Source organism: Bactrocera tryoni, chromosome 2, assembly GCF_016617805.1.
Source record: "Bactrocera tryoni isolate S06 chromosome 2, CSIRO_BtryS06_freeze2, whole genome shotgun sequence".
Classification (NCBI taxonomy): Eukaryota; Metazoa; Arthropoda; class Insecta; order Diptera; family Tephritidae; genus Bactrocera; species Bactrocera tryoni.
This window is the reverse complement of record NC_052500.1, coordinates 48,457,445-48,477,288: the sequence shown is the minus strand read 5'-3', so window position 1 is coordinate 48,477,288 and position 19,844 is coordinate 48,457,445. Positions and strand designations below refer to the sequence as shown.

At 38.7% G+C, this 19,844-nt stretch overlaps 1 protein-coding gene across 1 annotated transcript in view; it reads left to right on the top strand.

Annotated features, from left to right (window-relative positions):
• LOC120768741 (voltage-dependent calcium channel subunit alpha-2/delta-3-like) overlaps window positions 1-19,844 on the top strand; it is a 94,342-nt gene that overhangs the window by 31,040 nt on the left and 43,458 nt on the right. Inside the window, exon 2 of the mRNA XM_040095513.1 lies at window positions 576-657. Coding sequence (XP_039951447.1) covers window positions 576-657 — 82 coding nt within the window. The remainder of the gene's footprint in view (window positions 1-575; window positions 658-19,844) is intronic.

Sequence of the window (19,844 nt, the reverse complement as noted above, 5' to 3'; positions counted from 1 at the left end):
GCAAAATTTAACTAATCGCTGCATTTAACTAATTTTTTTGACAATGAAGCTCCATCAAGGACCAGCGTTTATCGGCCGTATGGTGAATCTCATCGAAGTCGTAGAGCTTCCTCTAAGACGAATTCGTGAAGGTCGTAAAAATCAGTTGTTATTCCGGAAATCACTAACTTTGTGCGCAAACTGGTATTGCAATATCGTTATGTGACCTATCACATCACTCAAATTTATTGAATTAGAAAACAAATTTTATTTTTCTGAGGATTATTGAAGCAATTAGAAGCTTCATTGTCCCCTGTCGAATTAGTTTCTCTGCTAGGAGTTAAAGAAAAGAAACATTGAAAATATCCCGTGTAAACAATGCTGACCGAAGTATGGAAAGAAATTATTGAGAGAGACTAGAATATGTTTAAAAACCTGAAAAACTGTATATGTGTATTAAATTACTAGAAATGATAAAATCTTAGTTGCCTAATTCATATCAAATTACTTGTTTAAAGTTATTTCAGAATTTAAAAATGTATGATATTCTTAAAATTCTTTACAAAAAACTCAAAGCAGTTTTTGATTATTTCCAGAGTGCGAAACTGGGCGCTTAAATTTGGTGTGGATCTTTGGGAGTTCGGGCGACAGTTTACCAAAATGAATGAAATCAAAAATGTAAGTAAAACAAGTAAAAATATATTTCGCTTTTTCTCAAAAAAAAATTGTTAATTAATGTGTACAACTGGTTATATAATAGCAACACTTAATGCTGACTATGTAAATGCTGTGTATCTCTTATTTATGAAGTGAATCATTATTGAAAACAATCATTATTTAGTACAGGTCGCACCATTTTTACGCCGGATAAGTGCACAGATTAACTTTTTAGAAAACGAAAAGAGGTTTAAAATCTGTATTAAAATTAGCTGAGTAATACTTTTCAGAACTTTTCTTAATACTTCATCAAAAATGAGCCGCTTTTATTGGCAACAGCAACAGCGAATTCTGCTCTTCCTGCTGCGTTTTTTAGTCCGAGTTGAGTATCTTAGTCAATTACAAGTATAAGGGTGAGAACGACAGCAATTCTTGCCTTGAACTTTTCAATAGTCCGAGGACGCCTGTCATGCAATTTGTCTATTCGAAAACACTACAAAACAAGAAAAAACGTTAACTTCGGTTGCACCAAAGCTAAATACCCTTCACATGTGCATTTCTGTTAGTAACTATGTGTTCAGTTTGTATGGAAGCTATATGCTATAGTTAACCGATCTGATCAATTTCTTTGGAGATTACATTGTTGCTTTAGAAAATAATTTATACCAAATTTCGTGAATATATCTTGTCAAATGTGAAAGTTGTGCATACAAGAACTTGATTCCCATCGTTCAGTTTGTATGACAGCTATATGCCATAGTTAACCGATCTGAACAATTTCTTCGGAGATTACATTGTTGCCTCAGAAAATAATATATACCAAATTTCGTGAATATATCTTGTCAAATGTGAAAGTTTTCCATACAAGCATTTGATTCCGATCGTTCAGTTTGTATGGCAGCTATATATTATAGTGGTCCGATATCAGCCGTTCCGACAAATGAGCAGCTTCTTGAAGAGAAAATGACGTTTACAAAATTTCAAAACGATATCTTAAAAACTGAGGGACTAGTTCGTATATATGCAGACAGACAGACGGACAGACGGACATGGCTAAATCGACTCAGCTCGACATACTGATCATTTATATATATACTTTATAGGGTCTCCGACGATTCCTTCTGGGTGTTACAAACTTCGTGACAAACTTAATATACCCTGTTCAGAGTATAAAAAGTTAGGTAAGCTGAATATGCATAACTGTGGATAGACACAGTGAAGCAACACCTATCGATACTGATATCTGTCGATACATTTTTCGTTTATGTATGAAAAAATATTATTGTGTTTAATCAATAAAATCAAGCTCTAAAGAATTTTCTGTTAACGGAGGTTAGCATCGCCAACAGACGGTGTAAAATTGGTCTCTGAACCACTATTTCCATTGCCAAATGCAATGTAATTAAATAAGGAAAGGTTAAGTTCGGGTGCAACCGAACATTTTATACTCTTGCAACTTGCCCTAGGCAAAGCTAGGGATATACGCTAAAGTACAAACTCTCAACCAGAGGATAAGAATCCAAGCAATTATATGTATATTGAACTTCCCTAGCTCGAATCACCATAATCCACAAAAATACTTCGAGTTAGGGAGACTTCGAGTTATGAAATTTGACTTCTACTGCCAATTTAAGAGTTCGAGTTATGGAGAATCTCGAATTATAGAAGTTCGAGTTATGGAAGTTCAACTGTATATTTATATATATGTAAAATGATGAAGCACCCTGCAATTTACCACTACAACCATATAAGAATGATATTAAAGTATAGATGGAATAAAAGTTATGGGCTGCACTCTAAAATAAATGTTCAAAATTCCATATTTTATATTCAGAATATCTCATACTTCACTGAATTCTATTCAGCCCCGATATAGCGCGGTTCTTTTGTACAGACGTGGATATATATTAGTTGTATTTAATATGTACCTTTCTAAGGACCTGTTATCTAAAAATTTCGTTTTTATTTAATTTTTTTTAAATGTTAACGATTCTTCAGTGCTGCAGGCAATGAATCGTTTCACATGCCTACATCTATATATCCACATACCTTTAAAGTCATACACGTTGTTGTTTGTTCAAAGGAGTAGTCACATGTCACCAAAAAAACACAGCGCGGTGTTACCTACCGCATATGTATGTATGTAAGAGGAGCTCTTCCAGCGCAACGAAATCCGGTAAAAAACAACCCTAAAAACGAAAAAAGGAAGCCGAAATGCTATAACAAGGAGATTGTGTCGCTCAACCACGCACCGCACAATAAAAATCAACGTCGCTCCTGAAAATATTCGGCTTTATTAAACATTTACGCGTACCTACCTACATATATGTATGTATGTACTATACATGTAGAGTTTTGGGTATGTGTGTGCGCATACTGTCTGTGGCAATTTAATTTTTAATTAGCACACAAGTATTTACATACGAACGCACCCGAATGATTGACTGCATTAATGAGAACCCAGCGAGCAAACAAGAGCAGTCAAATCAGAGAGCTGTAGGCTCCACTTATAAGCGTATATGTAGTTGAAAAAATATGTTGCATTTGTTCGAAATAAAGGGTTCCAAGATTTTTTATTTTATTTTTTGGTTTTTAATTTAGTATGTTAACTAACTTGACTTCATTTTCATTCGGCCCAATTAAACGACTTTTACTCGGAAATCATAATTATGAAGTTTTTTCAAAACGTAATATTCAGAATTTTCCCAAAAAAGAAAAAGACAACAACTAATAATTTATGAGCATTTTGGGTTCTGTTTTGAGAATGCTAAAAAAGTATTTTATAAGGCTATAACGGGTTAAATTTTATAACATACCAGAAATGGAGAGTTATCAGACTACTTTCAGCAATTCAAGTTGACGGGTTCTTGAGTGAAAATTTGGTTTAAAACTTAGATTAGCGCTTTTAAAGGAATTAGTATTAAATTGTAACTTGTAACCTAAAGTAGTATGGAACGATGTTTTTACTTACATTATATTGTTCTGGAACATTCGTTTTTTTCCTAAATTATTTTTCTTGTATTCTTCACACAGTACTCGTAGTCAGAGCCTACTTCCTCTTTTATCTGTGTAATAACAATTATCAAGTCTTAGGTCGAAATTCCCCAATGTCTATCATCTCATTTCTGTGGCTGAGTATACATTAGTAGTCGAATTTTTTCGAATGAGGGCTTTCGTCGCAACTGACTTCAACTAGACATCTGCTGCGGAGATGTTTTCTAAGATAATTCCAAATGTAAATATCTAGTCATAGCCATTGCGTTTTGGATGCTATCAACAAGTTCTCTTCCAAGCAAGTGACTCAAAAGTAGACTCCAGCAGACCATCCCAGCTGTACTCTTGCTTCTTCACGTAAACTGAGACAAAATGATATTTCAGAATTCATTCTAGGCATATTTCAGATGGCTTATTTTGAGTTGAGAGTTATGAAGTATTTTAGAATTAACTTCAGTTAATGCTCACTTATTTCCTGCCTAGTATCACAGGCGGGCCAATAGAAGTACGGTATAATATCTTACCAACTGAATTTTGACATTTATTGCGCTGTGGGTTGGCAGCTCGGTTATCGCGTATGCGTTCGCTTGTGCAGTGGTATGGGAACGATTTCGGCATTCACCGTGGCATGGATAATGACTAATGTTTCGGGTAGATATGAAATGGCTGAGGGCCTTTATGACATTGAGTGCGGCAGATAAGTTCTAAAGCGTTGAGTAGAGTGTTATTTTATTTGAGTGTAGCATACTTGTGGAAGAAGTGAGGTTATCTGCTTTTAATTTCATGTAATTTACAGTCTGCACACACCCATATACATACTATACATACCGCCATTATAATAAATACCGATGTATACGTATGTATGTCGTGTATGGGGCGTAAAATATAATTTTCAATGAAAGATGTGTGAGTTTAAAATATACATAGATATGTAAGGGATGAAAGAGTTGGAGACATATTCGTTTATGCTTTCTGGTGTTAATAAATATTATTTTGGTAAGAGATTTTCATATGTATTTGAGTAAAAAGGTTTCAAACGAATCAATTATTTTGCAAAGAGAGGCATATTCTAAATTTTTTATATTATAATGTTCCTGTTGATGGTAAAACTGAAGTTCTCTTGATCTCCATTCAACTATTAGGAACTTTATAATTTTTAAACTTTCACGAAATGATAAAAGAGAGTTTCCAACAGTTGTTTGTAACACATAAAATAGGCACATGTTTATCTCCCATGCAGCAAAGGGTTTATGTGTTCTACTAACTAATACAGTACGCTATTGATATTTGCCATCTTCGATTCGCCAATTCATTGCTCGATATCTTTGCCATTTTTAAATGTAAAAGCAACGATGAAGTTATTAAGTTGCGTTTTACAATTTTTATAATATTTTTCCATTGTGAATGTCTCGTATCACATATTACTCTGAAAATGAACATACAAACATCTCTTTATTGTTACCTCAGAGCTTGAGACTTGAAATAACCTACAGGGTGCGTTCCAAAGTAAAGATTTTTGAATCTAGCGGCCCCCCGGTCATCTATATGTCGACTGATGAGTTAGAATCTGCTATTTTTATCGATTGTCCAGTGAGAATTTCATGACATTTCATCATCATTGGAAGTAAAGCTATTGCGTTTTAAGTGTCAGTATGTTTGTGTTATCGGTGCGAAAATAAGCTTCGAACAAAGAGCCAACATTAAATTTTGTTTTAAAATTGGTAAAACTTTTACCGAAACGTTTCAATTGATGAAACAAGTTTATGGCGATGATTGCCTATCCCGTAGCAGAGTGCACGACTGCACGAGGTTTCAACGTTTTCAAAGTGGTCGTGAGGACATAAATGATGATCAACATATGGGCCAATCAAAATCCGTGATCACCGGAAATTCCATCAAAACTGTGCGTGAATTCATCAAAAATCAGCCGAAATCATTATTAAAATTCATGGAAATGGAATTGAACCTCTCCAAAACATCGATTTATCGCATTTTGACCGAGCATTTGGACTAACGAAAGGTGTGTGCACGGTTTGTTCCGCACAAATTGACTGACGACCAAAAGTTGCTCAGAATCCAACATTCGAAGGACGATTAATTGACCAAAAATCATATTTTAAGCATTAACCACTTCCCGTATTCACCTGATATGGCACCGTGCGACTTCTTATTTTTCGGAAAAATGCATTTGCCCATGAAAGGAAAGCGTTATGCAGACGTAGAGGCCATTCAAAAGGGTTGTATCGGCATACTGGCAGCCATACCGGCCAACGACCTAAAACACTCGTTCAACATGCTTTTGGACCGTGCAAAAAGCTGTATTGAAGCAGAAAGAGACTCCTTCTCCTTTGCAGGGGCGAATAAGATAAACCCAATTTTCGAGTACTTTTTCCACTAATTAAGTGGTATGTCATGAGTAGCACGTTCAATATTGATCCACAACTTCCTTTGCAGGAGCGAATAAGATAAACCCAATTTTCGAGTACTTTTTCCACTAATTAAGTGGTATGTCATGAGTAGCACGTTCAATATTGACCTCTAAAGCATGAAGAGAGTCTGGTTTACTTGTAAAGACCAATGATTTCAAATAACCTCACAAAAAGTAGTCCTATGGTGCTAAATCACAACTTGTTGGAGGACATTAAATGTCACAATTTCTTGATATAATCGATTCTCCAAACTTGTCTCGCAATAATTCGGTTGCTGCACGTGCTGTGTGGAACGAAGCCCTGTGTTTTTGGAACCAGATGTAGCCAAGATCAACTTCTTTCAATTGCGGCCATAAAAAGTTGATTATCATCGATTTATGACGCTCTTCATATACAATAAACAGCTTCATTTTGAAAGAAGTACGGACCGATGATTCCTCCAGAACAAAAACCATACTAAACGGTTAATTTAAGTAAATATAATGCTTGCTCATGAATAACTTGTACTCGTATTAACTATTTACCGCACCACTCAGATGAAAGTGAGCATCTTCGGAGAAGAAGATTTTCGGTTTCGTTTTCAAGTTATTCCAAGGCAAAAAAAGCGTATGGCTTCAGTTCTTGGGTGAGAACCATTTTATATGGATGCAATCCAAAATCCTTTCTCAAAATCCGCCAGGTTGTGCCTTGAGAGAGTCCCTATCCTTAAGAACATCTTGTAGTCTACTATTTGCGGTCTTTAGCAACACTTGCGGCAGCAATATTTTGCATTACTTCGAGCGGTTCTTTGTCGTATCGGCGCTGGAACGTCGTTTCTTCTTGTCGACGATTATTACACGTTGCATGAGTATAAAAATGGCAGATTGGATAAATACCAAATACTTTTTGAAACCAATGTCTTTATATGCAGAAAAATATCTGCTTAATAAAAATGTATTGAAAAAATTTGTTGGTCTTAATTATAGGAATGGTAAGTGTCATCGATTCGGCGCTTTACCATACGCCTTTTTGAGCTCGGCTGTTTCGAAACCAATCGAAGAGACTAGCATTATTATATGATTATGCTACCGCAGGTGTCTTACCTTATTATACTGTATAACTACAACAACATCTTTCCTGAAAATATTTTTATTTCCGACTACAAGAGCAAAGTAATCGATGAAATCAGCAAATGACTTTTAAAATACCGTTTTTAAATACCGTAAAGGTTAAGAAAGACGTTTTTGAATTTTATATTGTGTGAATTAGACTCCTTTTTGTAGTTTGTGGCTTGATATTATGTGGCAAAAGGAGAGTTTTAAGCCGCTTACAAAAGGTTTTAGGGAAAAAAGGTTAAACTGAACTATACACTCGACTATACGAATATTATGATGAAAGTGCGAACTATCGATAATAATATCGATTTTTTTGCTATTCCTCTGCAGCCTCAACACTCAGAATAAGCGTTGTAGAAATTTCCAATTAATTTATACTTAATAATACAACATCGAAGCAGTCTATTATTCTACTCGCTCAAAGAAAAGACAATCTGGTGCTTCTACATAACCTAAACCATTGAAATGTGAGACGATAAAATATCGATTCGCAGTATATTCTCCATTTTTAATTAAAACTCTGCTTAAGTAAGGTTGCAGTTTAAAAATTAATCCATTTAACTTACGACACGTCTTAAAGGATCAATGTTCCTGACTAGACTAAACCAGTTATTGGAATTTGCGACGCCAACCGGCGCACACATCAAATCTGTGCACTGTAACATAATGAATTTGGCGAAACTTTTGAACTTTTTCATGGCGTTTGACTTAAACGATTATCATGGCAAAATGTTTAACACTAATAAAACAACAATAACAACAGCAACCACATTTATAACATGCACAGATTTGCAAAACAATATCAGCTATGAGGAAGAAAAGCAACAACCAACATGACATTGGTGGCATTGAATGAACGCTGGAGCCAGGGCAGCAGAGGCGACGGAAGCGGCAGCGCCAAAAATATTCCCAACAGCCATTGTTGCCGAGAAGTTGCTAGACAAACGAGAGTTTGTGTGCATATTAGATGTATGCATGTGTGTGTATGTATGCGTGTGGGGATGTGAGCGTACGCGCTGTTAGGAGTCACCATAAATCAACGCCGCATCAAAGCTGGAATGGCGAGTGGATTTACCAAATAACAATGCTGAAAGGGAAGTGGGGGGCGAAGAAGCAGCAGCAGCAGCATGACTGCTGCGCAGTGACAACAAGCATACAAATCTGAGCAAATGTGCGCCAGCCCGCACATAAAGACAAACGTAGTACATATGTGACTGCTACAGCGTTGCCACATAATCCAACTCCAACCAATTCGGTCGCAAACTGCCGCCGGAAAGTCTGATCATTGCGATGTTTTGAGCCATTTGACTGGCTGGCTAGCGACTGGCGCACTGTCGGCGGTTCAATTGGTTTGCTTGGTTAACTCATTGACTGCCTGGTTGCTGCCAAGCGGTGGCTCTTCGACGGCGACATCACTCTCTCATTCGTTGGTGGCGGTGGCGGCGGCGGCGGCGTTTCCCCTCAGCAAAGTTCTGTCTGATTATGCAAATATTTACGTCTGGCAGTGTCGTTTTACTAGCGGCACACACCAAAGCTAGCGCCAGTTTAAAATGCAGCCGCACATGCCAGCATAACTATTTGTATGTATGTGGTGGTATAAGTGCATTTCGAACTACCGAGTAATGGCGTGTGCTCCATTGTCATTTGAGGAGCAGCCCCTGCTGCCGTTTCCAATGGCATTGTCGATTGAACATTCCTCAAATCTGCCAGTATGCCAGGCGTTCATGTGTATGTGTGTAGTTTTAGCTGTGTGAGGTTGCTCTTGACACGCACCAACATAAATTATTTTATTATTTAAATTTTGGTGGCGAATTCTGATTAGTATAGCTGTAACGTTGTGGCTTGCTTTCAATTAAAACTCTCGCCCACCCTCACTACGAAATGAACATTCGATGGCGTTCACAATGCCAACAAATTGTACAGTGAACAACATTCCCAGTAGAGAAGTACACTAGTTCTGAACTAGTAACTGTTTCCGTTCTAATATAAACATTATTAGTTTATTTTCTTCTTTTTCTTTACTGGCATAGACACCGCTTACGCAATTATAGCCGAGTTAACAACAGCGCGACGGTCGTTTCTTCTTTTCGCTACGTGGCGCCAATTGGATATTCCAAGTGCAGCCACGTTCTTCTCCACCTAGTCCCTCCAACGGCGTGGAGATCTTTTTCTTGCTCTGCTTCCCCGGCGGGTACTGCGTCGAATACTTTCAGAGCTGGAGTGTCTTCGTCCATTCGGACAAGATGACCTAGCCAGCGTAGCCGCTGTCTTTTAATTCGCTGAACTATGTCAATGTCGTCATATATCTCATACAGCTCACCGTTCCATCGAATGCGATATTCGCCGTGGCCAATGCGCAAAGGACCGTAAATCTTTTACAGAATTTTTCTCTCGAAAACTCGCAAAGTCGACTCATTAGTTATTGTCATCGTCCAAGATTCTACACCATATAGCAGGACGGGAATTATGAGTGACTTATTGAGTTTGGTTTTTGTTCGTCCAGAGAGGACTTTACTTCTCAAATACCTATTCAGTCCGAATTAGCACCTGTTGGCAAGAGTTATCCTGCGTTGGATTTCCAGGCTGATATTGTTGATGGTGTTTACACTAGTTCCAAGATAAACGGAATTATCTACGACTTCAAAGTTATGACTGTCAACAGTGACGTGAGAGCCTAGTGGCGAGTGCGACGACTGTTTGTTTGATGACAGGAGATATTTCGTCTTTCCCTCGTTCACTGCCAGACCCATTTGCTCTGCTTCCTTGTCCAGTCTGGAGAAAGCAGAACTAACGGCGCGGGAGTTGAGGCCGATGATATCAATATCGATAGAACCTTATACGCGATGTTGAGGAGGCTACGGAACTGTTTTAAGCAGCATATTTTCGTTGCAGCTTTCTAACTTACTGCAAACTCCGAATAAGTTTCACCTCAAAATATAACAGAATTTATCACACTTTCCTGGTATATTTATGCACTTTTGATAAATTACTCATACTCATTTGCTGAACCGTTTATTCAATTTTAAGCTCTTCGTTCCTAACGTCTGAGCGAGTCCTCATAAATTCATTATGTCAGAAGTACGACGCACCCTTTTAATTCTCGTTGCCATTTTACTTCTAGTACATAAATATGCGTGTTGCTGTAAGTATGTATTTATGCAATATGTATACATATGTATGTATAATGTATGTTTGTACATAGTCCCAGCTTCCGTCGATGCAGATTGTTTTTCTTCTTTTTCGTTAACTCAACAACTCAACAATGTTACATGGTCGCAATTTTTCATTTGACAGTTGGTTGTCCTTCAATTTATTACAACGAGAATCGAGCGGATGTGCCAGCAACAACTACAACACTCGCATTGCATAAGCGCGCACATATGAATGAAGAACGACACCATTGCAAGTGCGAACACAAATGTACGAAACAAAAACAAAAACGAAAGAAAAATACTTCATAGTTGTAGAGAGAAAAGTGAATAGATGAAAAGCTGAAAGATGCTTTAGAAAAAAATTTCGAAAAAACAACACAAAAACACTAAAAGAAAAAGCAATAAAATGTTAAACAAATGGTAAATGAATAGCTGGCGACGCACGCGCCAACACAAGCACTCATACATACATGAGTACAATAGAGTGTGAGTATATAGGTGTGTGTGTGTGTGTGTGGCACATTCGCAGTTGTTAGTTGACACGGTTTCGCATAACATAAGAGCATATGAACGCACCAACAAACATACATAGAGTGAGGGCTTGACGCTGGTTGCTTAGAAAAGTCACAAAACTACATTGACACGCATACACAGAGGCACACCTACCTACACATACATATATAAGTACACGTAGATACATGAGTGTAGAGTGTCATCTTTCTGTAGGTGCGCTTAAATAAACACTTTGACGCGCAAATGGTGAACGGTGAATGTTGAGTGTTGGCCTGGTAGGATGCCTCTTGTCTGCTCTGTCGGTCTGCTGTCCACATGCTCGCATGCTCGCATTTCGCTAGCCACTCCTTGCACTGCACTTCGGACTTGTCCGCTTGTGAGCAACTGACAAGTTGACTAACAGGCTTTGGGTGTCTGAAAACCCCACAATGTAATTCAATAGTTCGCCTCTGTGTTGGCAGACGCTTATGGAAATTTTCTTTTCTTGCCATTTGCTCTAAATTAGTGGGTGATGGCGCACACCTATGCGAAAGGTATGAAATTTCATAACTTTGTTTAAGTTTTGCTTAGGTTAGTAGATGAATTAAGCCAGTAAGAAAGGACTACGCTAGATCTAATAGTTAATGGCTTTGTATCACTGGTAGGCTTTTGTTTTTGATAAAACTGAATCACCGTAAGCCTCTTCTAATATTTGCAACGGTTCTGCAAACAAAATTTGGTTAGAAACACAAAATTTGAGACAAATCCTTTGTTCCATATTTTTATACATTCTAAAAATCGCAAGCTGCTGTAGTCGAACTGGTCGCGCTCATAATTGGAATAGTAATTAAGCACCCAGCAACTTAGCAAAATAAATTTTTGAAATATCAATTTCGAATCTAAACTTCGTCATGTTACACGATGACATGGCGCTGAGTCATCCTGGACGATAAGGTGATCCGAACAAAAATAATGTTTCACAATTATGGGTACTAAAAAATTGTAAACCACTGTCGCATATTTTTTTGCAGTCATTATTACATCAAGAAGGTGTAGAGATCTCAAAAACTTGGTATAAAGGCAGGCCCAAATCATTTGTCTTTGAGGAAGCTTAACTTTCTTTACTACAGATTTATCCTAGAACCTCCCATTACCTGCATTTGGCGCACGTGAAGCACATTTTGCGAGCTTAGAAAATTTAATTTGCTTTCTACAGACCACACAATCTGTTGAAAATCATTTTGATTTCAATTTTGATACTTTTTAGCCCAATAATGTCGCATTTTTGGGAGAGCGTCTACCATATAAAACCACATCTCTAAACCGTCGACGTATGTATGGTTTCGACACTTAGATGACTTGGTGAAAATTTTGCATCTCCGCCCTTGGAGAAGGTGCACTTTTGAGGCAGTCACTTAAACTTATCCGCTGCAGTTAGTTGTCTCTTCTCTCAGTCGACTTTCGAGAATAAACTGAATGACTTGCTATTTGTCAAGAAGATCAGTTTTCATAACTATAACTAAACAGTTAACCCAATTCTATAAAAAAAAACATTCATTCTCAGTGCCTACTAGATTTAGTGGAATTTTTTTCAAATTTCCAGTTATACATATAGAAGTATAGTATATCTGACGATAGTCTACAATAGTGAGGGTGCGTTTCTATTGACTGCTAGTGTATACATATATAGGTATGCCCCTTAAGCAGAAAAGAGGCGAACAATTTTATTAGTATACAAGTATATGGAAGTGAAAGTTCGAAAATTCCACCGCTGGGAATTCGTCATCATACATTTGTTTTCTGATGTTAAGGGCGTGGAATCTTAAACGAGTTTTCGACGGCACGAAAACCACTTTATCTTTAGGAAAATATATCCATTTAATTTCAGTAAAGTATCATACATTCCATCCCCTATAAACGGCTTAAAAGCATGGGTAAATTCAGAAATTACTAAACTAGAATCAGGTATGTCGGGAATATGAGAAATTCTGGACTGATTGCGTTAACTTATTTCATTGTTCTATTATACTCGAGAACAATTCTTTTACTAAAGTTTATGACGCACACGAACAGACATATACGGCATAAGACCGACTACGATAAGAAAATTATTTGAGCGGGGTAATTAGCGAACGGATTTGACACACTTTCTACATTAAACTATATCATATCCTGTATTATATATAGATTTCATTTTACTAAGTTATATTACATATAAACCAATTTACATGTATGGCATAAAGCCAATCGGAGTTTCGAAAATTTTTATATTAGGTATACGTATCTCCCATCCGCTTTTTTGCTTTTTATTCAATGCTTTATAAAAAGTGTTACAGTGATCGGATTTAGTTCAAATCTGTGCCGTTTCAGTGGATAATTTGTTTCCATCTAGACGGCAACTTCATAATAACCCCCTCGTAGAAGCCCCTCCTCCTTATCTTCAAAGAACTCGGACAGCCACTTTTCACAAGACTCTTTTGAGTTCAACTTTAGACCAACAAGGGCGTTCGACATGAACAAGAAAAGTTGGTAGTCACTTGGCGGTATGTCCGGGCAATATGGTGGATGCGTTAAAACCTCCCATGCGAGCTCCCGAAGCTTCTGACGAATAATCAAACTTGCATGACGTCTCTACACCCTTCCTGTTGGCCAATTCTGGACGCTTCTGGTCGATCGCTTGCTTCAAGCGGTCCAGTTGTTCGCAGTAGATGGTAGAATTAAGCGTCTGGTCATATGGGAGCAGCTCATAGTGGATGATTCCCTTCCAATTCCACCAAACACACAGGAAAACCTTCCTGGCCGTCAATCCCGGCTTGGCTATTGTTTGGGACGATTCACCGGCCTTCGGTCACGCCCATTTTCGCTTGATATTGTCGTATGTGATCTATTTTTCGTCGCCACTCACCATCCGCTTCGATGTTTTCCATGACTTGATCGGTATTCGTCGTCACAGGTCTTCCGCCGGCTGGCTTATCCATGGTGTCGTTTCCACCCTCTCTGAATCGTCGAAACCATTACTCCGCAGTTCGAAGTAATAGAGTACCGCACCCCTAAGCACCATTAATCTCACGGAACGTTTCTCCAGCGAATTTGGCTTTAACGAAGGAAAACTTTAAAATCGCGCGAATTTCGGCGTCAATGAACTCCATGTTTACACGTCTATAACTGTTGAACGCAATATCCAAACTAATCGTACATAACATCGTTTTGTAAATTATGTCAAGGCCTTTCAAAGGTGTCTAGTATTGCCAGATATGAGGTCTGCAGCGCTTTATATGTTCATAGCCGCGAAATTCAAAAGACAAAAAGGCGGAAGGGAGATAAGTATTTGACAACCTAATATTTCATGGACAAGGTCATTAGTCGGCGCAATAAGACGTTTTACCTTCAAAAGTCTGATACATGCAATACACTAGTATGAGTTTTTAATGATAGCACAATTAAGGGCGACTGTGTATAACTAGTATAGGCTTTTCTTAATAAGCGTACTAATTCAGCTTTTAACATTTATAATAAATGTATAAAAATCTAGACTCTAGATTTAGACTAGGTTTGTTAAGGCAACAACTCTCTAAAGGTACCGCTACTAGGATTCTGCTTATGAGATATAAAGTAAAAGAAAAAAATACAAAATATAAAATTAAGCTTCGGGAACTCTGCGACGCACAGCCAATTATTCCCTTAAAACTCACACTGCTTCTTAAATGCTCTTCTAGCAACTCCTTTCCAATTTTATTTAAATATATTCCCTGAACTTCGTTTACAACTCCCATTAGCCTGCACTTCACAACATTATTTTGTAGTTTCATTACATTGCATCCCTTACCCACAACGCATTTATCTTGGAGATTTTCTGTCATCCATTTTCCATGCCATTCTCATGGCACTCTGCCGCTTCTACTTACTGCCATGCTGCTGACACGCTGCTCGGCAGCTGCTTGCAACCATCGGTAAGTGCCCAAAGGATTTTACACCTTTCTGACGGCGTACACATTCTTCTAGAATTTTCACTTAAGCCGATTCCAACAATGAACCAGCTCGCCGAGCGACTAAATGGCTACCTTGTGAGAAGTGAGGCAAGCCCAAACTCCACATTGACTGCCACTTATCCACACACACAGAGAGAACTCCGACTTGGCTTTATTCCAATGTGTATCGGCAAATCCAAAGGCATCAAAAGTCCCAGCTCTGATCGGAGCGCCTTTGCATATTCGTCGCTGTAAGTACAAGTTAATATGTCTCGGCCAACACAAGCGCACGCCTGCGAAGTTGCTGGCCGACAGTTGTGGCAACTTACCTGTCATTGCTGTTAACCGTAAGGAATCTCAGTTGCTGCAGCACCAACTACAAGGACTCAATGCTGCACTAAATCTCTTCTACAGCTATGTGTATATGCGTTTGTTTGTGCAGTCCGTAAGCGAGCTCTCCGGCAGTCAGCTCGATAGTATCCAGCCTGTACCTGAAAAGCGGGCACCCTGAACAGTCCTTTCAACCCAACAGAATTAAAATACATGTAGCTCAAACTTGTACCTACACCGTTCTCTTACACAACTCTACACATATATATTTAAGCACATATATACAGGGGCACACCTGAAGCTGTTTAGTGCTTTCCGTATGCCGCAGTCAACTTGCCACAAGTAAGTGTGTCTGTCGCGTCGCAATGAAGATGCAATGTGCTAATTAGATTTTAATGGAGATATGAATGCATTTTCAACAAAATTAAGATTTTACACAGGTACTTCATACATTCCATGCATTCGAGATAGCAGCAGCGTGAAAACGAGCAACAATCATTGCGACAACTATGCGAAGGACGTACGGCTGCACTCAACTTACAGCGCCACATACACCATTACATATAAGCATGACGAAGTTGCTCAACTCTCTTCCAAGCAGTACCGTTATCAAAGCTTTGGAAAATGTATAAGACATTGACAAAGACGAGGTAACGTTTCAAATGACACTCATTACCATTCGGGGTAATGAATCTCAATGGGTTGACAGTTAATTGTCAGGACATGACACGGTAGAAATGGGGATATTTAATATATATTTGAGAGCTATTGCAAAATGTGCGTGCAAGGTTTGGTTTTCCGCCTCATTATGAAAAAATTGTCAAAGACGTTAAAAGAATATGACACTTAAGTCCTATTTAGTATATATAGTAGTGTAGTATTTGGAGATACAATTATAAGGCGATCCTAAATTCATTAGCCTGTGAGACAAAGAAGGCAAGAGCTGTTAGTTTTCATACGACACTCAGTTAATGCAATTATCACCCGTCTTATGACACCCATGATGAAGGAAATGAACACATACTTTTAACGAATCAGGAAGTGCCAATTCAGTAACAGATAATATTTAAAGCTGAGATATTTGTAGCCATCTTTGGGACCAACCAGAGGTCATCAAAGCCCACTTCAGCAGTAATGCTATTTTTCTATTCGCCAAAGTACATAAATACTGGCAAGCCGAATAAGGTCTAAAAACAGGATAGTTCGGCTTTCTATTAGCTGAAAGGAACTATAGAGAGAAGTTGGAGTACTAATCTGTTACCTTGTAGTCCCTAAGAGCCTAAGGTTGCGGTTATCCTTTTGAATCAGTTATATTCGATCATTTGTCTCTAATTTTGACCTACTACGATGACTTAAAATCCAAAATTCAGACAATAGATACTCAAGAACTAACCTTAGATTTGTTAATTATTAAATTGTGATAAATCGGGAATTGAAATTCGAATATCGTTTACGATTATCGGAATCCTTGGGATGAGAACTTCCGCATTATCATGCGTTTGATAAGCACGAAGTTTTTTGGGATATATAAGGTCTTCCGGATCAATGAGAGATCGCTCCACAAATATCACTCTTATCTCTATGTTAGACTACCAATTTTAGCTATAGTACCACCATTGTACCAGTCTGGCTACTTAGTCGACTGCGAGTCTGGGCAATCTGGAATCCTCGTACACTTTGACTTCATTCCAAGATATATAGATTACCAGGTCACCAAGCTTAGCCCTGGTTGTCGCTTCTCTGCTCACATACCCTCGAAGGAGGCATGGGAGGGATAAACCTGCTGGAGGACATGAGTGGTGAGCATTTTCACGGATGGATAAATGTTTGTGGGGAGATTGGTAGAGGAGTACACTGATGGAGTATTTATATCAGCTCCAGTTTTAGTTTTTCTGACCACCGCAGCGTCTTCCAAACGGATACGCTTGACACTCTGATAGCAGGGCAAAGATATTTGCCTTGAGTTCGCTGGCTAAGCGCTCAATACTAGTGAATGGACGTCTAGGCTCCTTATCTTTAGCCTCAAGGTGCTTTGATATTAGATTGGTTTGGTTTGCCTAAGTCTAATGAGCTTGCTAGGATACGCACTTTAGTCTCAATAAGTTCAGAATGGGAACGGGTAGAAGCTCCATTGGCTTCACTGCTGGGCTTATGGGCTTCAGACCAGATCAGCAAGCGTTGGTCAACTATCAGCAGTTGTACAGTCGCAAGATTCTTCTGACTTAGGATAAAGAGAAAAGAAGCAGGCGGAAGGAGGAGGATAAAATAGAATCATATTTTCACTTCCTCCTTGAATGTCCCGCTTTGCCAGAACAAGGCAAAAATACCACGGATCTCATAATTTCGGACATCCAAGTGAAATAGAAATAAAACATCTGTGCAGATTTGTGATAGGTTCAGGGCGGTTTATCGATAGAAAATATCCAACCACAGGAATTTTTTCATCTGGTTTCATAAACGACTGCACATAACATTCTAAGCGTGATTCCTCCGCCATGCTGAAGCATCAGCCATCACAATCACCAAAAAGGAAGACCCCAGAATTTGCGCCAACTAACGTAGGATGAGCTTCCTCAAGATCGCATATTAGGTTTTATCGAGCGGATTGTGTGAAAGATTAAAGCCCACCGTCAACAAACTGATTGGACCTTATCAGTGTGGCTTTAGACCTGGCAAACCAACAACCGACCAGATATTCACCATGCGCCTAATTTTGAAAAAGACCCGCGAAAGGAGAATCGACACACACCACCTCTTCGTCGATTTCAAAGCTGCTTTCGACAGCACGAAAAGGAGCTGCCCTTATGCCGCGATTTCTGGATTTGGTATCCCCGCAAAACTAATACGGTTGTGTAAACTGACGTTGAGCACCAACCAACACCAAAAGCTTCGTCAGGATCGGGAAGGACCTCTTCCAGCCGTTCGATACCAAACGAGGTCTCAGACAAGGCGACTCCCTATCGTGCGACTTCTTAAATCTGCTGATGGAGAAAATAATTAGAGCTGCGGAAGAAAATAGAGAAGGTACCATCTTCTATAAAAGTATACAGCTGCTGGCATATGCCTCAACACCCGCGGCGTTAGTTCTGCTGTCCAAAATGGTTATGGCTGGGAAGCGAATGGGTCTAGTGGTGAACGAGGGCAAAACGAAATATCTCCTGTCATAAAAAAACAGTCGTTGCACTCGGACGAGCCAGGTCACTGTTTGCAGTCATAACTTTGAAGTTGTAGATAATTTCGTCTATCTGGGAACCAGTATACTCGTAAATGCCAACAACAGCCTGGAAATCCAACGCAGGATAACTCTTGACAACAGGTGCTACTCGAACTGAGTAGGCAATTTAGAAGTAAAGTCTTCTCTCGACGAACTAAAACCAAACTCTATAAGTCACTCATAATTCGCGTCCTGCTATATGGTGCAGAGGCCTGGACGATGACAACAACTAATGAGTCGACGTTGCCAGTTTTCGAGAGAAAGATTCTGCAAAAGATTTACGGCCCTTTGCGTGTTGACCACGGCGAATATCGCATTCGATGGAACGATGAGTTATAGGAGACATACGACGACATTGACATAGTCCAGCGAATTAAAAGACAGCGGCTACGCTGGCTAGGTCATGTTGTCCGAATGGACGAAAACATTCCATCTCTGCAAGTATTCGGCGCAGTACCCGCCGGGGAAGCAGAGGAAGAGGAAGACCTCCACTACATTGGAGGGACCAGGTGGAGGAGGACCTGGCTGCGCTTGGAATATCTAATTGGCGCCACGTAGCGAAAAGAAGAAACGACTGACGCGCTGTTGTTAACTCGGCTATAATCGCGTAAGCGGTGTCTACGCCAGTAAAGAAGAAGGAGAATCATAATCAATTTTTAAACAAAATCAAAACAAAAAAAAGTATGGAAGAGCCAAGTTCGGGAATAACCCAACATTTCGTACTCTTGCAAGGATTTAAGTCAAGGACTTTTACCTTCATGTACATAAGGCTTGTTAGCTATCTGACTCCACGTCTATTTTTCATACTATTAAGAAAACCAAGCGCTCTCAATTTTATTTTGATGACTTACATATTGGCTAATGTATGCGGAATTAAGCAACACGAAAGTTCTAAAACGTTTATTTTAGATATATGGGGGCTAAATGAAGTATTGACCTGATTCAACCCACTTCTAGCACACAGATATACTACTATCAGGAAAAGATTCTCTCAGATTTCAATTATATATCTCACACATTAAGCGATATTTTCGGTAAAACGTAACTTCAGGCTTGAGAGGTCTTAGTTCATTTCAGGCATTCTTCAGTCATAAGGTGGCGCACCTCAAAGGCAATATTTGTTCAAAGTTTTAAACAGATATTGGGTAATCGAAAAAGTATTTTCGTATTTCTAATCAAACTTCAACTTATTTCTTTTTATATTTATACTAATAAAACAAAAAAAATATGTACCATTTTGGTCGAACACTTTTCGCCGTTTTCCGCTAGAGACATTACTCCATCAGTAAAAATCGAAATTTCAAAATTTCCAGAACGGAAGCGAACGAACCATTGTTGTGCTATACGAGCTGATACAACATAGTCTCTGTAAACTTCACAAATTTCATTCGTGGCCAAATGAAGCTTGGAGATAAACGACTACAACGACATCTATTGACAAAATACGAAAAGTCTTTTTCGACTACCCAATATAATAATTCATTCTTGAATTGTATAGTGAACTGTGAACGTTTCAAATGGAATTTAAACTTGTG